Genomic DNA, 24,863 nt, shown 5'->3' with positions numbered 1-24,863 from the left:
TCTCCTGGTTCTTGACAGATACACCACCTCTCCTTTATCGTCCTGCGGTGTCATCTTGATGGGAGAATTCGCTTCACTTTCATCAGTGCCGAGTCGGTTGAGACCCGGGTTGGTTGAGACCCGTTTTCAGAATGGACTGGGTCCCATAGCTCTGAACCACTGTCCAGACATCTTCCATGAACGCCACTCTGTCCAATTTGCATCCCGTCCTACTCTCGTGGTCTCAATGATGTACTTCCCATTCTTCTTCGGGCAGCGTTCCCAAGAAAGGTACTCTGGCTGAGCCCTCTATTCTTCTCCGTCTAGGTGATTCCATGAGGATTCTTTGGTCGTTATTCCTTGAATTGCCAGGAGAGCTGCTCTCCGGCAAATTCCGTTTCATTTCCATAAAGGCTGACGGAGGCTCCAGTGTCGAGATGCCTTCATCCGCTGGCTCAGTCGTCTCCAACGTATTTGCGTTGTTCTCAAGATCACTGAAGATATTGAAATCCAGGCTGGATGCTCTTCCTGTCGATGCCCTGTCGTCTTCCCCACCAGCTGGACTTGCATCTTGTTGCATGGGTTCTTCAGTTTGACGGCTTCCTCCCTGTCCGTCATCTCGTTCTGACTTATCCTTCTTTGAGCTCGAGGGTCCTTGCTTATCATTGTCGGTTCCTTCCGGAAACTTCGGTATTATCAATATACCGGCCGATCCATCTTCCTCTTCTCCTTGGACCACTTTGAAATCCTCGCAGCCGAAGGGTGCTAGAAAGGTTCTCGCCTGCAGTGTTCCTCCCACTTTCAACTCCAGTTTCACACTAGTCAGGATCAAGGAGGCTTCAGGCAGTTCGGTTCTGCCTCTCATCTTCATCGGAGCTAAGCCTAATCCCGTCCATTCCTCGTCGAATCTTCCAGGCTTGGGAGTCGCGGCGTTGCTTATTCGCCTTCTCGTCGCTTGATCCGTATATGCAAATCGTGTGTATTGTAACACGGCGGCATTTCTCCCTACAAAGTATGGATCCATCGTTCCCACTAAATTCCCTACTCTCTTTTCATTGGTTTCGAATGCTCTCAACCTAGGAGTTTGTACCACGGAGACTGCTCCGAGCAACATCCTTCTTATCAGAGGAAATTCAGGGATTGCCTCCGGCGGCTTCTCGTAATCACCCCAGTCCTCCGTCTCTTCTCTCACTTTATGATATGCTGCAGTGAGACGAGGCACTCTGGTTATTTCACCATTCGTTTTATCATAGGATCTCAGATTCCAAAGCTTCGGAAACACTTCGATGTGTCCTCTTTCTATTTCTCCCATGCGATCACGGAAGTGATCGTCAAAATTGATGACTGTCATCTCTGGCTCCGATATTTTCGTAAATAACAGATCTTCACTCATGAGCTCCCGCAATGTGTGCTGTTCACACCAGTTCAGTGTACTACCGTCCACTGCTGATATGAGGTTCAGGTGCAGCACCGACCTCCTATATGCCTCCACCTTAACGTCAGGGAACGCAAACGTGACTGCTGGTCCATAGATCACTGTCACAAACTCCGTGACTCTTCTGATCAGCGCTAAGGGATCGGTTCTCATAGCCAAGCTCAGATCGGTTAACAGGGGCATGCCTCCAACATGTCGTCTAACATCTTCCTCTCTTTCAATAGTCTCGTCTTCTCCCGTTCCAAAGCGATTTTGTTGTAAGAGATATTGGATAAGAGTGTGTCTCAGGTCTCTTATCTTATTCCACGAGTCCGTGGATTTCTTCATGTCTAAGTTCCTCACTCTCTCTCTCATCTGCTCTGGACAAGGTGTCAATTTCATTAGTCCTCCCAAGTTTCCGTGGGTAATCGCAATCAATGTCAGAAGTCCATCTAACCGCAGGTTCTGGATTCCTTCGGTGAGCAGCATCGCCGGTCCTTTCACGAAACTCTCTGCTCCAAATGTCACGAACAAGGCTATTAGTTCCACTATTGACACTTCCACTACTGCTTGGAGGAATTCTTTTATCAAGTAATGCGAGACTTTCGGGTAGACTTTTGCCAAGAAGTTCGCGGTCCATCCGGCTCCCAACCCTTCCAGCATGCTGTCTGTCCGTTCAAAGCCCTGCTGTCCCTTCACTTCCTGGGTCCAGAAGGTTTCCAGAGTAATCAGACACATTCTGTTCACAAATTCAGCGGTATTTTCTCCGGCATTTTCCGCCAGGTTCACCTCCTTCAACAAGTAGGCATGGATCTTTGTGATCATCACAAGGCCTTGCTCAAAAGCATCTGCACCCAATGCCGCTACTCTAGGATTCAGGTGTAGCCACTGGTTGGCTTCCGGCTTGGTTCTCAAAACCATCGCCTCCAAATGAGCTCTCGTCTCTAGTGAATTTTTCCTCCTCGTGTTTTCACCTGTCACTTCCATTGCTCGGAACCATATGTCGTTGGACATCGCCGCGATCACTCGATGGTCGTCGTCTATTCCCGGTTTCAGTTTGAGCTGTCGACTGAAATTGGACAGTTCCAACCCCAGCACCTCGTCCAACACTAACATGTGTAGCGCATGGTCCTTGAATCCTCTCATCGCGTTTGAGATATCTGACCACACTGCAGGAAGTTCAGCCTTGAGTGGCCTCAGGTTCTCCATCTCTATCATGCGATTCGGGGCTGAAATGATCACATCATATTTCTTTCCGAAAGCAAGGTCACAATCGCATACACAAATTTCAGTCCATCCGGGAGATGTGCATACCCCGGAGACAACGCGAATACTATTCTCGGTGTCACTTTGGTGAACGACCCCTCCTTCGTCGCATCCACCACTTCACCCATCGACTCAAGGATATCTTTTATCGCTGGCCACACAGCGTTCTCTGCCGTTGTAGGATCTCTGAGTCTGCTCAGAAAACCTCTACTGTGTAGATGGTCATTGATGCCAGCAAACACGATCGTAATTGGGTTCATGTCCGTCTGCCTTTGTACCCCTATAGCCAGAGATATCGATTGCAGTAGGTCCAGGTCGACCGCTGCCAACATTATGACGTCCGGTCAAAACAGAGACTTGGAGGTGTACACAAACTCTGAATTCGCTACTATCATAATCTTGGCCTTCCTCATTTCTGCTTTGTCACAGGCGGCGAAGATGGTCTCATCTTTCTTTATCGCTTTCAATCCGCCGTATCTTTGGACATCACTATTTTGATTCACTAGTTTTGGGTATATTCTCTCATTCACATGACCAGGGGATGAGCTTACTTGCCTGAACATCTTCACATGTTGTCCGATCGGCGCCCTTGCCACTAGAAATCTTCCAGGTCTCTCTTCTCGATTCCCTTCATCATGATTCAATCTCACGTCTTGCAATGGTCTCGCGTTCACTGCTCCCATTGTGTTGTTAGACGGCACTCCCTCTAGTTCAGCAAATCTCAAGGCCGTCGTGGAGCTGAAATTTATGCTAGCGGCTATCAACCAGTCTACGCCGGTTATCGAGTACAATCTGCTGACGGATAGCGTCGCTCCATTCAGCATCCTCCTTGCATCTTCGATGAAGCTTACCCTCTGGAGATCCAGCTTCATTAGCTCGTCTTTGTATACATGCCAGGGAGACAGTATGGGTCTTGACCACATCAACGAGCCTCTGCCCGGGCGTCTCTCCTCTCGACTGGTACTTGTCGTCTCCGATCTCGTGTCCGATCTAGGCGTGCCGGCTGTCTCTTCGATTGGGTTGACAGGTCCTATTCTTCTCCTAGGATGGATGGTCCTCCTCATCGGCGCTTCTTCCAATCGATCCTGTACGTCTGTCCTTTGACCTGGTTCGCTGGAACTCTGTTGTCTGTAGTTCGTGACGGCCAGAACCGTCCCCAAGCGTGTTTCCAGGCTAGGAGGCACAAAGGCAGTAATCAACGCGTCACTCGCTGTTCCTTCTTCCTTCAGCACTCCTGTGTCAAAGAATTCCGCCTCTAGTTCGTCCAACCGCTCTTGGAAGACTCGATTCAACCAAGCTTGTCCTTCGATACTGTCGAAGTGGATGCCGTCCGTGGTCAGTCTGGCCTGATCCATAGCTCTCAACTCATGTTCGATTTCCGACTTGCGAGGTTCCTCAAAATGTTATTCCACCTCGTGCTCAAGCTTCTCGTGTTCATTGGCACAGTGCAAACGGTCAGTACCGCGCAATTGAATTTCTGCCAGAGGGTAGTAAACAAACACACCATCATTGACTCCCATAGTGCTTCCTGCTCATCTGAACCTCTGGAGATGTCATTCCTCCCAACCAGGATCATCACATTGGGGATCCTCCCTGGATTCATCTGTTCCACCATTCGATATAACTGGGCTATCGTCGCGCCTCCAAAGGCCATCACCGTGGTGACCCACGAGGTCCTCAAAATCGATAGTACTCTGACCAAGCTGTCTCCCAGTATCAGATGAGATGTCCCCAGTGGTGGTTGCTGCAGGTTTACTGCAGGGCTCCAAGTCGCTCGATTGAAGCAAGCTCTCGGATCTGTCTCCGGAACTCCCGTGAAATTATATTTCAATTGATTGTTCTTTTGTACGTCTATTATGCGAGACACTTTCTTCGCTGGCATCTTCTGTATTCTTCTCTCTGGGGCCTTCGAGCTCCCCATGAGTGGCGTCACGTCACTTATCCCCTGTCTGATCACGGTCTGGGAGAGTCGTACTCTGCCCGCGTCGTCGATCGTTCCATAGGGTGCAGTCACCCCGGAACCTGGCGCATTCTTGTTCGCGACCAGTCGTCCAGCTGTCTCTATCAGCTTCCTCGCTGTTTGTTCCACGACGGGGTCACCCAAGGTGTCACTAGGGTCCGGGATCGTTACTCGATTTGTCTCTGTCGGGAGCCGTGTCTCCGTTGTTTGACTCATTTCTTGAGGCGTCAAGAGCTCCATCGGGGACTGCCCACGAGGAATATTCCTTGCAGGTATCACTTTCTACACGGCCGTTGTCAACGCCATCTGTTCCGATCGCTCTTTGTAGTCCTGCCTCAAGCGCTCAATTTCTTGACCCTGCTTTTTGTTGCAGTCTTTGAAAAATTTTCTCCACATGTCTCGATCGTCCTCCATCTTGAGCATGCTTTTGATTATCTCGTCCAGCTCCTTCTTCGTATTTTCCAGTTCATCCTTCATCTCATCCAGATCTTGCATGGTTTGGTTCGTCTGAACTTTCTGTCCTACTTTCGCCCTCTTTGGTGGCACAGCTGCTCTCAGTGGTGAACCAAACGAGGCAGCCTCGCTGTTCATCTCCTGATGCATTCTCGTCAGCCCAGGTTTGAGCTTGGAGGGCATAGGCATCTCACCTGGTTGGTAAGTCCTTGAACTTCCCAATCCAGGCTCATTCGCCAAGACACTCCCTGAGAGAGCCCCGTTTCTCCACCTCATCACTCTCATGTTCGGGCGGTCTAGTACTCCCCTCTCTCCATATGCTTCCATCAACAGGCAGGACTTCCGTGGGGCGGTCCCAACGGTTGTCATGCCACAAGATGTTGATCAGGGCTGTCAGCAACATGACTACTTCTGGGTCCTCCAGAGCGAAGTCTCGATTGATCAGCCGACGATAGATCGCATCTATCATCGGTCCTACATATGCCTCTGCCAGGTCCATCAATTCATCCAAGTTGAAATTGTCCATACTGTTCTTCAGATTTGATTTGATTCGATTCGATTCCAAGGTTTTGACTCAAGTGAGTAATTAAATGATCAATCAAGATCAAGAAAAGAAGTCACAAATATCACACTTGTCAGTCTCACCTTAACATATATCGTTAAAATTTGCTTAAAAACAGTTCAGATAAAAAGATATTTATCCTAAAATTTATAAAAATCAATCGGTCTCTAAAATTTTGGAATTCGACCTAAGATTGGACAGTCCAAACTTTGGATCTATTCCTAAGATCGTCATTCAGTTGTTCATGGTCACTAACCCCTTCTTACCCATTAATCTTAATAACATAACACATAACATAACATAGCACACGTATCACTCATTACATACAACTTAGTCTTTAGCCTAACACCCTCTCGCACGTCACTCAGCCTATACTTAAGTAATATTTCTTATGTAAATATACATGTATATTAGTATCAGAGAATATCACGTGTACAAGCGCGTACAATTCCTGAGGATGCAGTCGTCCTCTGTTTGGATCGTACACTGGAAGCGAGAGTTCCTTCACGTCCATTTCCACGAGGAAGTCCCTCAGCCTCGTCAAGGACAAGACTAGGTTCCCTGGATCCACGTGCTGCTTCTCCGTCGCCCTCGTTACCAAGAAGCATAGGTATTTTCCCGGTATCTGCGACGCCGCCGGAGGTAAGGCCGCTACGCCCCCTATCCCTGGTCTTTGCTTCCAAAGGAATTCCACGTTTTTGTATTCTCTCTTAAAATCTGCCGCTAACGCTGTCCTAAAACTCATGTCTGCTGTGATTGCTATTGCACATGTTCTATTTGTGAGTATGAAATCACTGTCTGTTAGTATTATATTACTTGAATATTCATTTGGTAAGTTAAAATATGACTCAACTACCCTACCTATGTCAGGTTTCTTAGGTTCTTCGCCTGTTTCTGCTTCTAAGTCTCCTGTTTCTCTTGCTACTCTTAATTTTTTTATTATCAAGTTGTGTGGGTAAGTCCTACCCCCACTCGCCGAGCAAAAACATCCATCGACGTCCCCGTCGATCGCATACCGGGTATCAAGTCGAGGTTAGAAGCTGGAATGAGTAGTCATCCTTCCTGGGCAGCCCAGGAAGGGTCATCTCGTTCGGTCTTGATGTACTTCATGCTTTCACGATCTACGTCTCGAATCGTGGCGCTGGTCCCCTCTGGGTCCGAGGTCATTTCGTTCAGCCACTCTAGGACACGCAGGTTCGTCAAGTCTTGTTCATATGACTGCTGTTGCTCGTCGTCGAATTCTACCTCGGATTTCGACCGGTCGTCGACCCACTCATCATCGTGATCATCGACTATGTCAATGTCTTGTGACACAGTTATTTCTTCTTCACCCACTACTTCCTCCACTATCTTCTTCAGATCTATCCTATCCACTACAAAGTCGTCACCGTAAGGATTGTGTTTATTTCTGGGTCTTGTCCCGTCCTTCTGACGAGTCTGTATCGTTAACGGAAGATCCGGTTCCAAGTTCTTGGGCACCTCTATCTGTTCGGGATGCTGCCAATCCTCCTCTGCGTAGGGTAAGGTTTCATCGTCCGCTTCGATCACCTCGTTTGGATCCAGGTCCAGCGGTGTGTCCGTTCCTTCCTCCACGACTTCGTTTTCATCGTTCTTCTCCCTGGTGCCCTTCTCGTTGACCTCACAAGCAGGATCCATCATTAGCTAATCCCCTTCTTCCATATCTGCAGGTATACACCAGTCTTCTGTCGATGGATTGTGTGGCTTGATGTTCTCGTAGTGGGCGGCTCGGCCAGTACTCAGTCTATAAAAGCGTCCTTCCTGTTGCAACTCTGTAATCATGAAGAGTCCCCTCCACTTTTTTAGGAGCTTTTTCGTCCCTTTCGGTGGTATAACGTTCTGAAATACCCATACGTAGTCTCCCACCGAGTAAGCTTTTGCACCAGCTGCTTTCTTGTCGAATCTTTTCCTCTGCATTGCCTGTGCTTGCTGAGTATTTCGTCTACACAAATCGTTCAACTCCTGTTGGCGTCTGATCACATCCCTCACGTAGACCTGTGGAGACGTTTTCTTTCCCTCATACTCTGGGTAGAAGAAGGTTAAGGATAAAGACTTCTCGTGTCCAGTTAGCATCATTTGTGGACTGACTCCGGTGGTGGAGCGTTGCGTGCTGTTATATGCTCCCATCACCTGTGGAAGGTATCTGTCCCAATCGGTCATGTACCTGGAACAATATACTCTCAGCATCGACACTAACGTCCTATTCTGTCTTTCCACTAAGCCATTCGTCTGAGGGTGGTATGTCGTGGAGTGAGCCTGAGCGACCTGTGAGCGTCTCATAAGCTCTTTCGTAAGCTCTCCTACAAAAGCTGTTCCATTATCCGATTGAAACGTCATCGGACAGCCATGTCTCGCTATCCACGTATTGATCAGGTGGTCGCATGTCTCTTCCGCCGAGGCAGTTATGCAGGGCACGGCCTCTGCATACTTCGTAAAATGATCTATCATGACCAACACCTGATTATAACCACTGTCTGTCATGCATATCTTTTGGTGATATATCTGCACCACCTCGTTGAATTCACACGACTCGATCGATTGTAATGGAAATCGCAACTTCCTTGGATCCTTGACCTGTTGGCATGACAGACATGCTGTTACCCACTTCTCACATGCCTTTTTCATTCCAGGCCACTCAAAGCGCTTCAGGATCCTCTGATATACTTTATCGATCCCCTGATGGCCCATCTGATCATGCGACCTGAATAATAGTTCTGTCTGATAGAGTTGCGGTAACACTATCGCGTTATACTTGTATAGGACTCTGTCTTCTTCTCTTCTTTTGTGCCATTCTGTCAGATTGGCACAGCGCAACCTTCCGACGAAACACGAATCAGAGAGAAAAGGCCTTAACAGCAAAAAAGTGCTTGAAAGGAGGGTCGAAGTATTCTGAAATTTTCTATTTTTAAAATTTCGATTTTCAAGTTGATATTTCTCAGAAATACGAAAAACGGCCATTTTGATCAGAAGAACTAGGAAAATCAGAACAACGACAAATATTGTGAAAAACAGTCGTGCAAGAGACGGAGAATACGAAGCCTCTTATCGTGGCAGCAACGCACGATAAGACCCTTATCAGCAGATATTAGTGGAGAAGGAAGCTTCGGTGGGGAAGAAATATTCCACGGAACCCTCCCGGGACGCTAATTAGAAGAGATAAGCGCGTTATCGCAGGAATATTACGGGAGCGGAGGCTTGGTCCCCCAGAGACTGTTTTATGTGAAGGGACTGTATAAAACTGACTGTATAGCTACTTGGATGTCGTGAAACTTTAAATTAACACCGGTTTAACTTGATATTTTAGAATATGAGTAGCTAGAAAGAGGAAAGGGTCAATCCATCTCCAATGGATTTAATATAGAACTGTCACACAAAAACATATTAAAATAGGTTGTTCGAGCCGTGTTTTTAATGACAATCACGTAGTCTGAGGATCCGAGACTCAGCTATGTGGTTGTGTTCGCATGTAAACGAAAGCTGATCAAAAGTCGTTTGACTGATGGCCTTAAAATGGTAACTTTTTACTTGGCCCTAGACAGACCAGAAAATCAACTGGCAAGGTCGAGACGGTGAAAAACGAGTAGGATTAAGGTAACTGACGCCTGCCAGTCGTTAATAGGTACTTTTTCTACGCTCCGTCGCTGTGTAGTATTTGGGCGAATGTTACATTTTACAAGCCACAATCCCGTCCTTGTTCAAATATAACCTCCCTTCCTTCTGCATGAAGTACTGTCTCAGGATGCGATAACTATCTTCCTCGAGGTCCCCTTTATCCGGAGAACCATTCTCTATCCACCTTTTCAGGTTGCTTGTCATGCGATCATTTCTCTGCGCCCTTAGAAGATCCGAGAGTCTGTATCTCGCCTTTAAGTACGTCTTCATGACCCTCATCTGACTATTCAGCTCGTTGGGCTGGTGTGTGTCTTCTTCCATCTTAACGCACCAAATCTTCGCCAACGGCTGTGCTTCTTGTTTAAACGGCTGAAGATCAGTCCTGACCACCTCTTTCTGCGGCAACAGACTTATCGAACGTTTCGATACCGCTATTGTCTCCAAATCATCCGCTGCGTTGTCAAAGACTCTTTCGCTTGGTATAAGGTAGCGATCGCTGTCAGGATCCTGGTACACATCTCTGTCCAGATCCCTTGCCCGAGTTTCCACTAGTAGTGTGTGGATCGCTAGTTCGGACAGTTCTAATCCCGAGCTCGAGTTCCTGTCTGAATAGGTGTCCATTCCTGAGTTTCGGGAATTGTCATCCGTTGAAGAGGTTGTGCTGGAGACTGCACGCTCCTCCAGATCATGTCTGTGCCTTCTTCGCATCCATTTGAACTCCCCGGACAAAACCCTGTTCTCTAGGTCCTTTTTCTCATCAGGAATTTTCTCGTCTATCTCAGACTCCCCGGACAAACTTTCTTGTCCCGGGTGTTGATCTTGTGATCGCTGGTTCTTCTCATCATTCGTCTCCCCGGACAAATAGTCTTGCAGCAGATTTTTTTCTGCCTTTTCACCTTCCTTATCCTGGTCCAAAAAGGTGACGGTTTTCTTTCGCTTGCTGCTCCCCTGTTCTTTCTGTCCGTAAGAAGTACTGGTTAAAATCTCGTGGGGTACTGAGGATACTAGTTGCTGAACTATTGTCCTACAATCCCTCTCGTTCTCTGCGTGCTGTCGTCTGGACGGCATGATCTTCACCTTCTCACTGACTGTTAGCGATGCCACTGCTGCTGTCTACTCGGGGTCATCTCTGGTCACTTCTCTTTCTAACAATCCACCCAGCATCCGCATCACTTGCGGTGTGACCTGCACCGTTTTATCCAATAATGAGAGGCTGTTTATGTTCATGCGAGAGAGTTCTTGCTGGACCAGATTCGAGCGCAGCAACAGATCCAAGGGGACCGGGTCCTCCTTGGATAGGATCTTTATTCCGGCTGCTTTCTCTACAGGTAACTCAGGATGCCCTGGAATTGGATGTCCAGACTTATCCAACCATCTCGTTAAGGGAAGCGCTTCGTAAGTTTCTTTGTCCAGAAACGAGAATCCCTCCTTTATTTCCGCCTGATTGGCCTGCTTCTGCTCCAATCTTTCATAGAACTCAGTTTTCTTGCTGAGGCTGTCAGCATTCTGGTGTTTATCACGCATCCTATGTTCGATTATCATCTTACTATCCATCTACCAATATAACTCTGATCCATCGAGTAGGTCTTCAACCAGGATAACGCTCTGTTGTCCACGCGTAACTTGAAGGGAGCGCTCCCCAAGTATGCACGGTACTTTTCCACGAGACTCTACTTTTCCACGTGTCACTCAAGACCTTGCTGCCGTATGCAATGGGACGGAGAACCGTTCTTCCGTTCCATTCTTGCTCTTGATGCAATATTCCTGAGATGGCCACTACCGATGCGTCTGTGTCAAGAACATACATGCCCTTTTCTGTGGGCCTGCCTAGCACTGGCGCTTCGCACAGTTCCCGCTTTATGTTCTCGAAGGCAAGTTGTGCTTCATCGTTCCATTCGAACTTTTTCCCTTTGTTGCGCATTAGCTTTTGCATCGGATACACCCTTTCCGCATATCCTTTTATGAACTCCCGGTAGTAATTGGCAAACCCTAGGAAGCCCAGGAGCTGTGTGTCCGTTCTGGGAGCTTTCCATGTCAACACTGCTTCCACTGCTTCCGGGTCCGGTCTCACACCATGCCTGTCCACCATTCTTCCCAGGTACTTAATTGAATCCCTAAGGATTTCACATTTCGATGGTTTGCACTTCAATCCTGCTCTTTTCATGTATCCAAAGACCTCATCGAGCCTATCAATGTGGTCTTCCAGGGTCGGTGTCGCTATGACTACGTCATCCACGTAACACATCACGAGATTCCCGTACTTCTTGGTCACTCTCGTCAAAGCCTGAGGCATCAGTCTTTGAAAATTGGCCGTTGCATTGCACAAGCCGAAGGGCATCCTCTTCCACTGGTACAATCCCAATTCGCACGCGAATCCGGTTTTCTCTCTATCCTTCTTCCGCAGAGGGACCTGCCAGAAGGCAGAACCCAAGTCCAATGTGGTAAAGAACTTGGCATCACCAAGCTTAGAGAGGCTCTCGTCTATCCGCGGTATCGGGTACGCATCTTTAATTGTTACCGCGTTCAAGTAACGAATGTCGCAACAAAATCTAAGCTGCCCCCCTTTCTTTTTCGCCATTACTACTCCGCAGGCCCATGGCGATTTCGAGGGTTCTATCATATCGTATTCAAGCACCATTTCTATTTCCGCTCGGCACGCTTCCGATTTGTGTGGCGTCATTCTTCTTGCGCCTTCCCTGTGGGGAACGGCGCCCTCTTCAAGTTCGATTTCGTGTTCGACGAAATTACAGCAACCGATATCCGCCTTATGTTTTGAAAATACATCTGCGTTCCGATTTAGGAGGTTCCGCAATTTTTCGAAATCTCCCTCACCTATTTTCCTTTTCAAATGTTCTATCTCTGGCAAAATCGGTTTGTCAGATTCTAGTTCATATGACGAGGGGCGTTCCGGAAAATTCGAGCAGCTGGATAAGCCGTCGTCCGTTTCGGATTTCATTGAAAACAATTTATGAATAGATTTTAATTCATTAATCCTCTTCAAAATTTTATCTTTACTAGCATGATAAGGACAGTCTTTCACGCTATGTTTCTTCAAGACTTGTGTCTCCTCATAGCCGGTCCTCATCGGCAAAGCGTAGCCAAGCTTCTTTTCACGCTGATTGAAACCGTGGTGTCCAGTGTGTTCAATAACACACTGACACACAGTCCGTTTCGCGTTACCGAGAAGCTCCGGCCTAAAATCACCGAACTCTGACTATTTGGATTCGGTACTAAGCAAACCTGTTTACTATCACTTAAAGAATTCAAATTCCTCATTCTAAAAATTGCCACCACAGCTTGTCCTGGCTGTAGTTTTACTTTTCTATCTAAAAAAATTGGTACCTTGTTTTCGTCTGTTTTTATCCTATTAATTGGTTTCTTAACATACTTCCTGTCCGGGTTTCTAATCCGTATCAGACCGTTGTTCAAGTCAATCATCACGTCAGAATTCCTGACAAAATCTCTGCCCAAGATGAATTGGTCGGCGTCGTCCAAATTCTCTACTACCAGGAAGCTCATCCAAAGATCCCGTCCTCCCATGTGGAGGACCGTTATTGGTGTTCTTCCGGCTACGTAAATAGCTCCTCGATTTAAATTTCTGATTACCTGTTGTCCAGCTACTGAGATTATCGACTGTATCTTGCTTCCTTGCGGCACCATGCCGAACCTCTGACCGGAGATCACATTAAGTTTCATGCTCAAACTGCTTGTGCTTTAGTTTCTTCGAACTCCGTTGCTTCGAAGGCATTCAGTTGCTCCTGAAATTTCTCATTCTCCAGTTCAAGTTTCACTTTTTGTTCGATCTCTTTCGTCACCAGTTCCTGCTGCACTCTACTTAGAGCATCCCTCGCGGCTGCCTTATAATCAATCTTGAAGTCATCGGCCGCAGTTGCTGGTTCCGGTTCACGTGTCTCTTCTGTTACCGCTTGCATTTTCTTTGCCGCCAGCTCTTGAGGTTTATCTTTTCTGCGTGCCTCCGCTTCACTCAACAGGCGAGCCTTGCTGGCTTTCACTCCTGACAAAGCTTCTTCATGCCTTGGATGCTTGATGTCTGCCACTGCATCCCAGAATTGCGGACAATCTGATTTAAAATGGCCTTCCAAGTTGCAAAAGAAACACCTCGGGCCGAATTTTGCAATTACTCCTCTCATGAAATCCTCATGGTCCAATTCTGACGCATCCTCGTCCTCGAGGCTAAAGCCTATTGCTTTCATGCCTTGTTTGTAAGTTGGGCATGCTGACACATGATGGTCCGTTGAACTGCAATTGGCACAAGAGCGTCTCTTGTCCATATCATCCCTCGGTTTGTACCAATTGTTCCCTTGGTTTGCTGGTCCGTTGTTAAAATTGCCATAATTGTTCTTGTAGTATCCAGATCTCGAAGGAGGTTTCAACAAAAGATACTCTTTTGACTTGAGCCTCAACTCCTCTGGTGTTGGCGCATTAATTGATAGTGGTGTAATGCGTTGCTAGCATTGTTCGAAGTTCATCATTCTTCACACCATCGATGAATTTTGAGGCTACGGCCAGGTTCATCCTTCGATTTGACTCATCCGGTTGGCTGCGTGTTCTCAGCATTTCCAAGAGAAACTTGTCTATCGTTTCATCTTCTCGTTGCATCCGTTTCTCGAAGCGCATCATCGCTTGGTGCCCCTGCACCCCTGATCCGAAACGGTTTAACAAGATTTCGAAGATTTTCTCAGCTGTGTCACGCTGATATTGCTTCTTGGCCATGACACAGTTTAGGGCTGTCCCTTCCAAATTACTGGTGAGCGCACTGCATTCCTGTCTCTCCGACAAGTCCTCTTCCTCGAAATGCAGTTTCATTACCTCTATCCAGGTATCAATACAGCCATCAGATTCGTCTTTATAGCATCTTGGTTTCTTAAAAACTCTTCTGGACTTCTCACTGCGTTCATTGGTTCTGGATAACCTTGTAAGGAATGTCTCCAAAGATCTGTTTAGGGGTTCAAAGGCTGTGGCCGTTGCCGTAGCATCCCCTGAGTGTCCCGCCTGAGTGTCCTCACACTTTCTCAAAGGCTCTGTATGCGGTGCATTCCTGCAATCCGAATCGCCGTGAGTGTTTCCCGCTTGGCCCACATGACTCCTCCCCGGGCTTGCATACCCTCTGTTACCGGAATCACTTCTCCCACTCGCATGTGTGCCTTGCGTTGGTCGTTCATTAGAGGTCTGTCTGTTCCCCGTTGAACTTGCTCTACTGTTCGGGCCCCATGTTCTATTATCCCTTGTGGCATAGCCTGTTGAACTGCCCCTGCCTCTAGTGGGTCCATATGTCTTCCTCTTTTGATGTTCATTGAAGTTCACCTTCGGCTCCCTGCTGGGACCTCCCGAGTTCGGTTCCCCTTCTTTTGGTCCACTCTTGCTGCTTAGTAGCCCGTCCAACCTGTCCATGATAGCCTGAGTTCGCCTCTCCATCATCGCGTCTATCTTTGTGTCAAGAGTCCCAAGAGACTGCTCTTGCTGAATTCACAACTTCTCCATGTCGTCTCTTAAGCGTAACTCTCTCTGTTCCGCTTCTCTTGTCATTCGCGACAAGTTCTTCGCCATATGCTCGTCCGTTCTTTCTTCAAGCGTTTTTCGCTCCTACCAACTTCTTGTCTATTGCGGTTTATTTCTTTCCGCAGACTTTCTCTTTCTGTTAACTGTTTCCTTTCTAGTTCACTCATTCTTCTAGACATCTGTTCATTTTGTTCTCCTAAACTGTCCACTATGTTGTTTAAGGCTTCTTCTAGTGCTGCCCCGTTATCCACGAGTGGCGTCACTAGTGGCGGTGTAACCCTGTCGGTCCCAGGTAGCTTCGTGCTGGTCGAGATCCGGGCCTTGACTCTCTGCCTCGACGTCTTTTCATTATCCACCTCAGGATCCGCCAATGCGTTGCCTAGCCCTCTGTTTCTACTCCCCCCAGTTTGCAGCTCTGAATTTGTCATAGTCGCGAAGTCTCTTGACTGGCCCGGTGTGTTTACCTCTTTGCTTATCGTTCTCACTACACCAAATTTGTCCCTGGTTCCAGTCTCTCTTCCGACGTATGCCTCATTCTCCTGGGTCGAACTATTGAGGCTGACTTGAGACCCAGAGTCCACTTGCTCTTCTTCGTCCTCCTCCTCCTGGGATTCACCTCCATTTCCTGCGCCCCCTCCCATGGTGAATGGAAAGATGTTTCCTAAGGTGTTCCTCATTCTTTCTGAGAACGATGATGACGTTGTTTGTTTCTCAGTTCCGCCTGCATCATAGTGTTGTCTGTTGGAGATCTTCTAGTTGCCGCTATTTCAGTTGAGATGTCGGACAGTTCCGACATCTCCTCTCGATCCAATGTCCCGGTGGAAGTGGCAAAATCATGGCCTTGTTCCACCGGAGTAGATTCACTCGCCAGACTTCCTGGTTGTCGTTCATGGCATGGTCCGTATTGACCTCCACTTCTAACGGTTTTTTTCGCTCTTCTGAGGTCTTCCGACTCCTTGTTTCAACCATTCTGCCTGAAACCGTCTCCCCTTTGTCGGTCCGGGCTCGTTTGATCCAATCCACAAAAGGATCGGTCATTGTTCTTCTTTGCTTTTTAGGTATGAATTTCCTAGAGCTATTACCCCGTTTAGGTCTCCTTGACTTGTCTAGACACATTCTCAATTTGTCACTTATTAATGCATATACACTTAATTCGATTGCTAGTAACCTTATATTTTGACTATCAATAATAATGACACAACACAATAAATTTCACAAGATTCTATTAAATAGTGACCACGAATCCCTGTATGTTATCAGAGTACAGTTTGTATATAATTTATTCACACTAACCGATTATCGTTCGTAAGATTTGAGAACTAGCACAATATGTTGTTATCAGTCAATTTAAAAGATAGTGTACTCACTACCCAATCAAGCACAAATTATGTTGATTTAAAATCAAAAACAAAAAAATATATATAATGACAGAATATGAATATCTCTATAAAAAAACGTATGTGTATTGTACTTTTAGTTGGTCGCAGTACAATAGTCGAACTTATATTTTAAAGAAAAAGCTTTCCCTGCTCGGTGCTGCACCAAACAGACAAAACTTTGAAGGCAGTAATTTTCTCAAGTGCGCGTCTATTGCACCCACCGAGTACTGTGTTACCTATCTGCCTTCGGACTGCCCGAACTAGACCTACTACAATCCTCAGGGCAGTCACTTTTCACAAAAACGTTTTGGGTTTCAATCCACACCAATGAATTACGCTCTTTTTAGTTTAGACTTAGTGTCGCGAATATCCGAGTTCGGACCTGTTTTGTTTTGGTCTGGTCTTTAATGAAAGGCAAGTTACCAGTGCAGTCACTGATTCCTAGCCTGTCTGCTAATAACCTTATACCTTTCACTTTAGTTTTTCTTCCGTTTACCTAAGTCCTTTAATAAAATAATACCCCTCCGGATTGGCAAAAATAAGACCCTTCCGGACTAGCAAAATTTAGACCCCTCCAGATTGGGACCCCTCTGAGTTAGTAAATATAAGACCCCTCCGGATTTGGACCCCTCTGAAATAGTGAATATAAGACCCCTCCGGATTTGGACCCCTCCGGTTTTGTGAAAACATGACCCTTCCGGATTGGGACCCCTCCGAATTTGAATTTTTTTTTTTTTTTGTAAAAGTAGCTTTTCGGAGATTTCCTTCTTTCAACCTATACCCCTCCGGATACGTTCTTCGATGCTATTATGCTTTTTAAATTAACTAGGAAGGGTATGTGATCCTTTCCTAGACCCTTCCGGATTGAAGTTAAGCCCCTTATTTGACAATTCACGCTAACGGTGAAGGGTCTTATCGCTAGCCTAACTTCGGCTCGATTAAGGTTTTCGTGTGCCTTTAGCCTTCCCTTTTCGTCTAGAACAGCCTAAAGTTACTCTATTCAACCGCTGTTACCTTTTGGGAGGGGTGTAAGGGCTTTCCTAAAAAAAAATTTACAAAACGTGAAGGGTCTCCCTCCCAAATTGGTGAATTTGCTAAAAACAATCTCAAAAACTTTTCACGCTTTCTTTTTCGAAAAACTTTTGTCCCTATCAGTAAGCTCAGCTAATTTCTGATCTATTGGTACCAAGATCAATTGGATATGCCCAGTAGTTCCAAAGTTATTAACCAAAACATCTTTTTTCTAAAGTCAAGAAATTTTTCTCTTATAGGTTCCGCCTAACTTTTTCCACAATTCTGTTCTTTTCGACCTGAAAATTATTGGTCCGAGCTCAGAAGGCCTATACTTTTCTAGTTCAATGCAAAAGACCTGATCTAAAACGCTTTAGTTGAAAAATTTTGCGAAAAACTATGCTACCTATACCCCTCCGGGTTGATGAATCCACCAAATCAAACACGTTAAGTTCGATTTCTCTGCAACCCGGAAGGCTTTCGGGTAGCGGGTTTTAAAACTCGTAGATTCACTAGTGGAAGTTGTCCGAACAACTATTTTTACTGTTCTAACTCAAAAATTTCAAAAAAAATTTTGAATTTATAATGTTTCGTTTTCTCAAAAATCACGAAAATTTGGTTTTTTGTTCCAAAATAGTTCCAACCACTTCCGAACTAAACTTAACCGGTTTTATCTATTATAGTAGTGCAGTTACGATGTAACACACTAATTTAGCGCTTTTTTTCCGTTTCAAAAATTATCGATATCTCAAAAATTGCGATTTGTGTGGGAATCAAAATATCGCTATTTTGACCCTAAAAACCGGTCTAATTTCTGTGTTTTTCACTGAAAAACGGTATAGGAGTATTAATATAGGCTACATAAAAAATAATATTAGTAATACTATACCCCTCCGGGTTTGTTTAATATCCGAATTAAGGTGCTTAACTCGGATATTCGCAGTTCGGTGAAGGGTCACTACAGTGGACACCAAAAGGGATACAAAACTTGTTAACGATACCCAACAGTCAATTGTTGTTGTCGTTGAGCCCCTTCTTCTTGCTCCTTGTACTGCTTGCCGGATCAATCTTCTCCCAAGACCCCTCCGGATTGAGCGCAAATCAGTTGACCCTTCCGGATTGAGCGCAATTTATCATTAACGTGCTTAAATGCTCAAATAACCCTACAGTACAAGCTTCAAAAACGGGCCACAAAATTGATCGTAACGATCCTGACTGATATAAATGCCTGTAACAACAATATCTTTATCAACAACAAACGGGAGGGTCGGATCACATCTTGTCTGGGGGGATGATATCTACTGATTTTTTACTTTTTTTTTTTTTTTACTGTTTTTGGTCTTTTCGGTTATTTTTTTAATGTTTTTTTTTTGGGTACTATACTACTTTTTGTTTGGTTTTATCTATATCTTTAAATGTTTTTGGTCATGGACCACTCAGGAAATGACGGGACCGCGAATCCCCCCACCCTTCCTGGTTCGTGAATTTTCGGTCTTAACTAGGTTAAAAAGCTATTCACGATAATCCGGAAGGCTTCCGCGTTCCGAACTACCCTTCCGCCCCGGCGGTTTATGCCTATTAAGGGCGTTAATGTGAGCATCCGCTCGGCGCGGAGTGCTCGTTAACGGTTCTGCCGGTCATGATGTTAAAAAAGAATAACACCCAGGAGCGCCATAAAAACATGTATGTAACATTCGCCCGGAAGATACATATAGAGGGAGAACAAAACTAAGTCCTAAGACGACTGGCTAACGTCCAAACAGAGCTTTGCATGCTTTTCACCGTCTCTACCAAGCCAGTACTTACGGTGGTCTTTCCAACATCGGGTCGACAAAAAACGTTACTGCTTTCGGCCTCGGTCAAAACACTCAAATTAACTGAAATACATGCAGAAATAGTAAACCCATGGCTGGGTCTCAGTATCTCCAGACCACGAGGTCACTCCTAAAAACAGGGCTACTACCACTTATTGAATTATTAATGTTTTTGTTCAGTAGATAAAAATCATCATCTCCATCGAAGATGGATCAACCCTTTCACCCAACTCCTAGCTTCTCATTCTAGCAAAATGAATTCAGATGTTAGTTAAATTCAAATCAGGACATGACAGGGAAGCTAAAAGTTCATATAAGATGATAAAAGTTCCAGTCCCGAAACCCCTCCTGATTCTCGAATCCACTGAATCAAGCACGTTAAGCTTGATTTCTCTGTAACCCGGAAGGCTGGTTTCCATCCCTCACTGTTGTTAGCAACTGCCTTGCAACTATTGTAGCGACACAATAGTTGCAACTTGGAGCGGTTTCTGCTACTTCTGCTTTTCTCTGATTCCGATTCTCAATTTTCTCGTTGTTGTCGTCGTCGCAACTATCGTTGTTGTGTCCTTCTTCGACTTTTCTGCCAAAATGGCCGTTTCTGATGTTTCTCAGAAATATGACGTCATAATTCGAATTTTTAAAATTTTAAAATACCAGAACATTCTAGCCCTCACCGTTTTGCCAATCGTTCCAATAACGCTCTTATTCCCTCAAAATCGCCAATTCGGAAGGTTCACTGCTAAAATTTCGAATATGCTGAATCTGCATTTTGATCCATTATGGTCGACCTGAACGACCTTGTTCTTTTCAGTAAACTTCTGCAAAACCGTTATGATTTTAATATTTTTAATCATGTTTCTTTTTGTTACTCATTTCTTTTTATTACTCCCGAGCGGGTAATCGGTCCAGCGATACGACTGTGTTCGCGCTACCGAAAGACCACATGGGGAAGCTATTTTTATTGTACTGTGGAGAACGCAAACTATGTTTCAGGAAAGGGGATCAACCTGTTGCAGAATCCATCAACTGTGAAAAAACATCTAGAAACACTGTTATTCAACAAACTGACGGATTTTAATTTGAACTCTTCATGTTCCTTTTTTTAAAAGTGTAAATGCGCGACTTGTCGCGCTTACTGCTGTTTTTATTTTGTCATTGCCCATTATCAGGGAATGAAGTCTTTTAGTAGTAGTAGTATACTATTGCAACGACTATTCCTTAGAGTAATTAAAGTGTTTCTTCTTCTTCAAGTTTTTTTTCTCTAGTTTTTAATAGATTCTCTCAATTCGATTTTCGGACGCAAAGTAGAGTTTCTCTTCTGCGTCAAATTTCTGCTAAAATGAACTGAACATGGCTTTTTCAATCTCGATATATCTTTCAGAGCGCTATGTCGGGAAGTGATTTATTTGACGTGTTTAGCGCAGACGATACACCTGCTCCGAAGAAGCCGCGGAAGAGTTTGGACTCCCGTAAAAAATCAGGTGCTTCGAAATCCACTGGGACCGACACAGACAGTGGGTTCAAAGATGTGGATAACTTACTTCAAGATGACGATGGACTTTTTGATGTACAGAAAGACGAACAGTCCTTTGCAAAGACTAAAATTTCAATTGCAGAAGAAGAAATGGCACTGATAAAATTGATGCCGCAAATAGAAACGGCGAAGGTAGCCGATGTAAGAACCGGATGTGTTCATGAAATGTGCACCCCTAAAGGCGTTGCGGCTGAAGAGTTGCAATCTCTTTCTACGACACCAGCAAAACAGTATCCATTCAAACTCGATCCTTTCCAGGAAGAAGCGATCCGTTGTATTGAAAATAAGAGATCTGTTCTGGTGTCCGCTCATACATCAGCTGGTAAAACAGTGGTAGCTGAGTACGCAGTTGCGACATCGCTTCGAGATAAACAGCGTGTTATTTACACTACGCCTATCAAAGCGCTTAGTAACCAGAAGTTTAGAGAAATGACAGAAGAATTCACTGACGTTGGTTTGATGACTGGTGATGTAACCATTAACCCATCAGCTGGCTGCTTGATAATGACGACCGAAATTCTGCGAAGTATGTTGTACCGAGGATCTGAGGTCATGCGCGAAGTAGCTTGGGTGGTATTTGATGAAATTCACTACATGCGAGACAAGGAACGGGGTGTGGTTTGGGAGGAAACTATTATTTTGTTGCCTGATAATGTGCATTATGTTTTCTTGTCGGCGACAATTCCTAATGCCCGACAGTTTGCAGAGTGGGTTGCGCATTTGCATCAGCAATCGTGTCACGTGGTGTATACAGACTATCGACCAACGCCTTTGCAGCACTACATTTACCCGGCTGGAGCTGAGGGTTTGCATTTAGTTGTCAACGAAAAAGGTGAATTCCGTGAAGATAATTTCAATCTGGCAATGGAAAGTTTAAAGGGTTCGAGTGAATCAGGAGGAACTGGAGGAGGAAAGAAGAACAACTCTCAAGTCCAAAGCAACATTTTCAAAATAGTGAAAATGATTAACGAGCGAAACTTTCAACCTGTGATAGTGTTCAGTTTCAGTAAGAAAGAATGCGAGGCATATGCACTGCAGCAGCAAAAGCTTGATTTCAACACAGCAGAAGAAAAACAGCTAGTTGAAGAAGTGTTTAATAATGCGATCGACTGCCTCAGCGATGAAGATAAAAAGTTGCCTCAAGTAGAACAAATGTTACCGGTTCTCAAAAGAGGAATTGGCATCCATCACTCAGGCTTGCTGCCCATTTTGAAAGAGGCAATCGAAATTTTATTCGGAGAAGGTCTCGTTAAAGCTTTATTTGCTACAGAAACGTTTGCGATGGGGTTGAACATGCCTGCAAGAACCGTCGTTTTTACAAATGCTAGGAAATACGACGGAAAGAATTTCAGGTGGCTATCTTCGGGAGAGTATATCCAGATGTCTGGAAGAGCCGGACGTCGAGGAATCGATGAGCGTGGAATTGTGATTCTGATGGTCGATGAAAAACTCTCACCTGAAGTTGGGCGTAACTTGATCAAAGGCCAAGCGGACCCTTTGAACAGTGCTTTCCATTTGACTTACAATATGGTTCTTAATTTGCTCCGAGTAGAAGAGATCAACCCGGAATACATGTTAGAAAAATCCTTTTTCCAGTTCCAGCAGTCTTCTTCTGTTCCAACTACCATCGAAGCATTCAAAAAGCTTCAAGCTGAGCATGAGTCTTTAAAAATTCCAAACGAAGACAAAGCTCTTGTCTATTACAAAATCAGACAACAGTTGGAGAAATTGAGACGCGACTTGCACCAATATATGGTGACTCCTAAGTATGCTTTGCCTTTCATGCAGCCAGGAAGGCTTGCGAAAGTCAAGCACGAAGATGTTGACTATGGTTGGGGCGCGGTGGTGAATTTTCAGAAATCCACGAAAAGTAAAGCCGACGAAGCTCCTAAATATGTGGTAGAAGTGTTACTTAATGTTGATCCTACCCTTGAAGAGCCGCTTCCAGGAAAACCGAATATCCCTGGAAGATGCGAGCTGCAAGTAGCACCAGTCATGTTGAACACTCTAGATCAAATAAGCGCTATTAGACTACACCTACCCAAGGATCTCAGAAGCAAGCAGAGCCGTGAAGGCGTTGAAAAGTCTATTCAGGAGGTATGCAAAAGATTTCCTCAAGGATTCCCACAGTTGGATTTGTGTGCCGATATGGGTGTGAAAGATGCAACGGCAATTGATGTGATTAAACGTATTGAAACATTGGAACACAGAATGTTCAAGCACCCATTACACAATGACCCACAGTTGTCTATCCTTTTCGATCTGTGCGATAGATGTAACAAGTTGGAACAGAGAATGTTAGAGCTTAAAGGCGACCTGAAGTCGGCTAAAAATATTATCCAAATGGAGGAGCTCAAATGCCGTAAGAGAGTCTTGAGACGACTCGGATACGCGAGTGAGAATGACGTCATTGAAACGAAAGGAAGAGTGGCATGCGAAATAAGTTCAGGAGACGAATTAGTTCTGACGGAGTTGATGTTCAACGGAGTATTCAATGACCTGACTTCAGAACAAGCGGTAGCTTTGTTAAGCTGTTTTGCTTTTCAGGAGAAAGGAAGTGAAAATCCCAATTTAGACGAAGGACTAGCAAAACCGTTCAGAGTTCTACAAGAGACAGCGAGAAGGGTTGCAAAGGTCTCAGCGGACTGCAAAATTACGATAGGTGAGTTGGTAGTTAAGGACAGTGCTTGACCTCTTGTTCAGGGGGCGGATCTAGGATTTTCTCGAGGGGGGCGGACTTTCCAAAAATTTTCGAAAATTTTGTGGACCTTTTTTTATTTAGGTCGACCAAATTGATTTTCCGAGCTCTCCCAAATCACTAAAAAGACCCTGTTTTGGTCAAATCTTCTGCGCCGAAGGCAAAATTTTATTTTGAAAAACAGGCCAAAAAGGCGTTTTTAGGCAATTTTTGGAAAATGTTGACCAAAAAATCTCATTTTTGTGGCGCGTGCTTTCTCAAAATTAGTATATATTGATACCTCAAGGTAGGGGGTCAAATCCCTGAGGGGGAAGCTTCCCCCCCCCCCCCCTAAATCCGCCTCTGCTCTTATTGAAAAATTATATGGATTTTGTTTGCAAGATGATATTTCCAAAAAACGACCCTTAAAAGAGCTCTGACACCTTTTTTTGAAAAAAAAACATTGAAACAAAGACTTTTGTTCTATCTGGTTTCAAATCTCAGGCGTCTTTGGCAAGCCTATCTCCTGCTGCTATCTTAACTAAGGTGCTGTTGCCTTATCGGAGGAATAAAAAGCTTTGGAAAACGATCTCATAGAGGACGCAAAGACTCATCCATGGCATTATTCGTTAACTGTTGATCAGAATTTTTAAACTGTGTAGCTATATCGTATGTCGCAGGTTTAATGGTTACAATAAACAATTTTGTCTAATTTATGCTTTGGCCTAATGATTTCAAAATCTTCATTAGGCCTCAGCTTAAGTTAGACTAAATTGGAAAATAGTTAACCTGTGACATAAGATATAGCGAAAGAGCTTAAAAGTTTTTTTCGTCCTACATGACTTCTTGATGATCAGTATTCCGATCACTGAAGTGCCGAGAGAACCTAAATTACAACACTAATTGTAGTTAACTGGAGCCAATACTAATTTTTGTCTTTCTCTCTACACGCAGAAAAACACTATTTTTCAACAACAAAAAAATGTTTTTTTTTAATGTGGTCGGAACGCTATGTTTTCTTTTCACAGGAACCGGCTATCCTTGTTTTGAGATTTGAAAATTTATGATTGCCTTTGAATCATGAATCGGTATTTTTCGAGTTGCTGCTTAGTTTGATGCACGTGTGAAACATGTATGAAACAGCAGTAAAATGAACCTTATTTGATGGCTTTCGATTTCAGTAGCGTTAGCGCCTAATTTAATGAGTTGTTAAGCCTGTTTAACTCCAAAAAAGATTGAATTTAGATGAAGATGACTACGTGAGTTCATTCCGACCCAGCTTGATGGAAATATCCCATGCCTGGGCCAAGGGATCTCCCTTCAACGAAGTCTGCAAATTATCTGAGATATTCGAGGGTTCCATTATCAGAGGAATGCGACGTCTGGAGGAACTGATGAGAGAAATGACCAAGGCTGCGAAGGCAATCGGCAATGCAGATTTGGAACAGAAGTTCAACAAGGGAATCGAACAGATTAAAAGAGATATCGTGTTTGCGGCTTCGCTTTATCTGTGAACGAAATATTGGGACTTTTATCAAGTCTGCAAAATTGAAGCGATTCAAGACTTACGTTGGTTGATGTTGAATTGTTATGTTAAGGACTTCGATTTGTTTGAAATGTTTCTGAAGAGTTTGATTTCGAAATTCAATATTTGAAATCTTTTA

At 44.8% G+C, this 24,863-nt stretch overlaps 2 protein-coding genes across 2 annotated transcripts in view; both read left to right on the top strand.

Annotated features, from left to right (window-relative positions):
* Window positions 1-24,863, top strand: part of LOC134851547 (paraplegin-like) — a 215,967-nt gene that overhangs the window by 8,313 nt on the left and 182,791 nt on the right. The window lies entirely within an intron of this gene.
* LOC134851545 (exosome RNA helicase MTR4-like) lies at window positions 20,374-24,863 on the top strand. Its single transcript, XM_063867676.1, has 2 exons — window positions 20,374-23,184; window positions 24,445-24,863. Exons 1-2 carry the CDS (start codon window positions 20,376-20,378, stop codon window positions 24,711-24,713), a joined length of 3,078 nt encoding a protein of 1,025 aa, XP_063723746.1. The 5' UTR covers window positions 20,374-20,375; the 3' UTR covers window positions 24,714-24,863.

The sequence above is a fragment of the Symsagittifera roscoffensis genome, chromosome 7, assembly GCF_963678635.1.
Source record: "Symsagittifera roscoffensis chromosome 7, txSymRosc1.1, whole genome shotgun sequence".
Classification (NCBI taxonomy): Eukaryota; Metazoa; Xenacoelomorpha; order Acoela; family Convolutidae; genus Symsagittifera; species Symsagittifera roscoffensis.
This window is presented reverse-complemented; position numbering and strand designations above follow the sequence as displayed.

Bases quoted from the DNA above. Each gene is read 5' to 3' on its own strand.
- LOC134851545 (XM_063867676.1), top strand. From the start codon at position 20,376: ATGTCGGGAAGTGATTTATTTGACGTGTTTAGCGCAGACGATACACCT. The intron at 23,185-24,444 runs GTGAGTTGGTAG...GATTGAATTTAG, and splicing joins GGACTGCAAAATTACGATAG to ATGAAGATGACTACGTGAGT.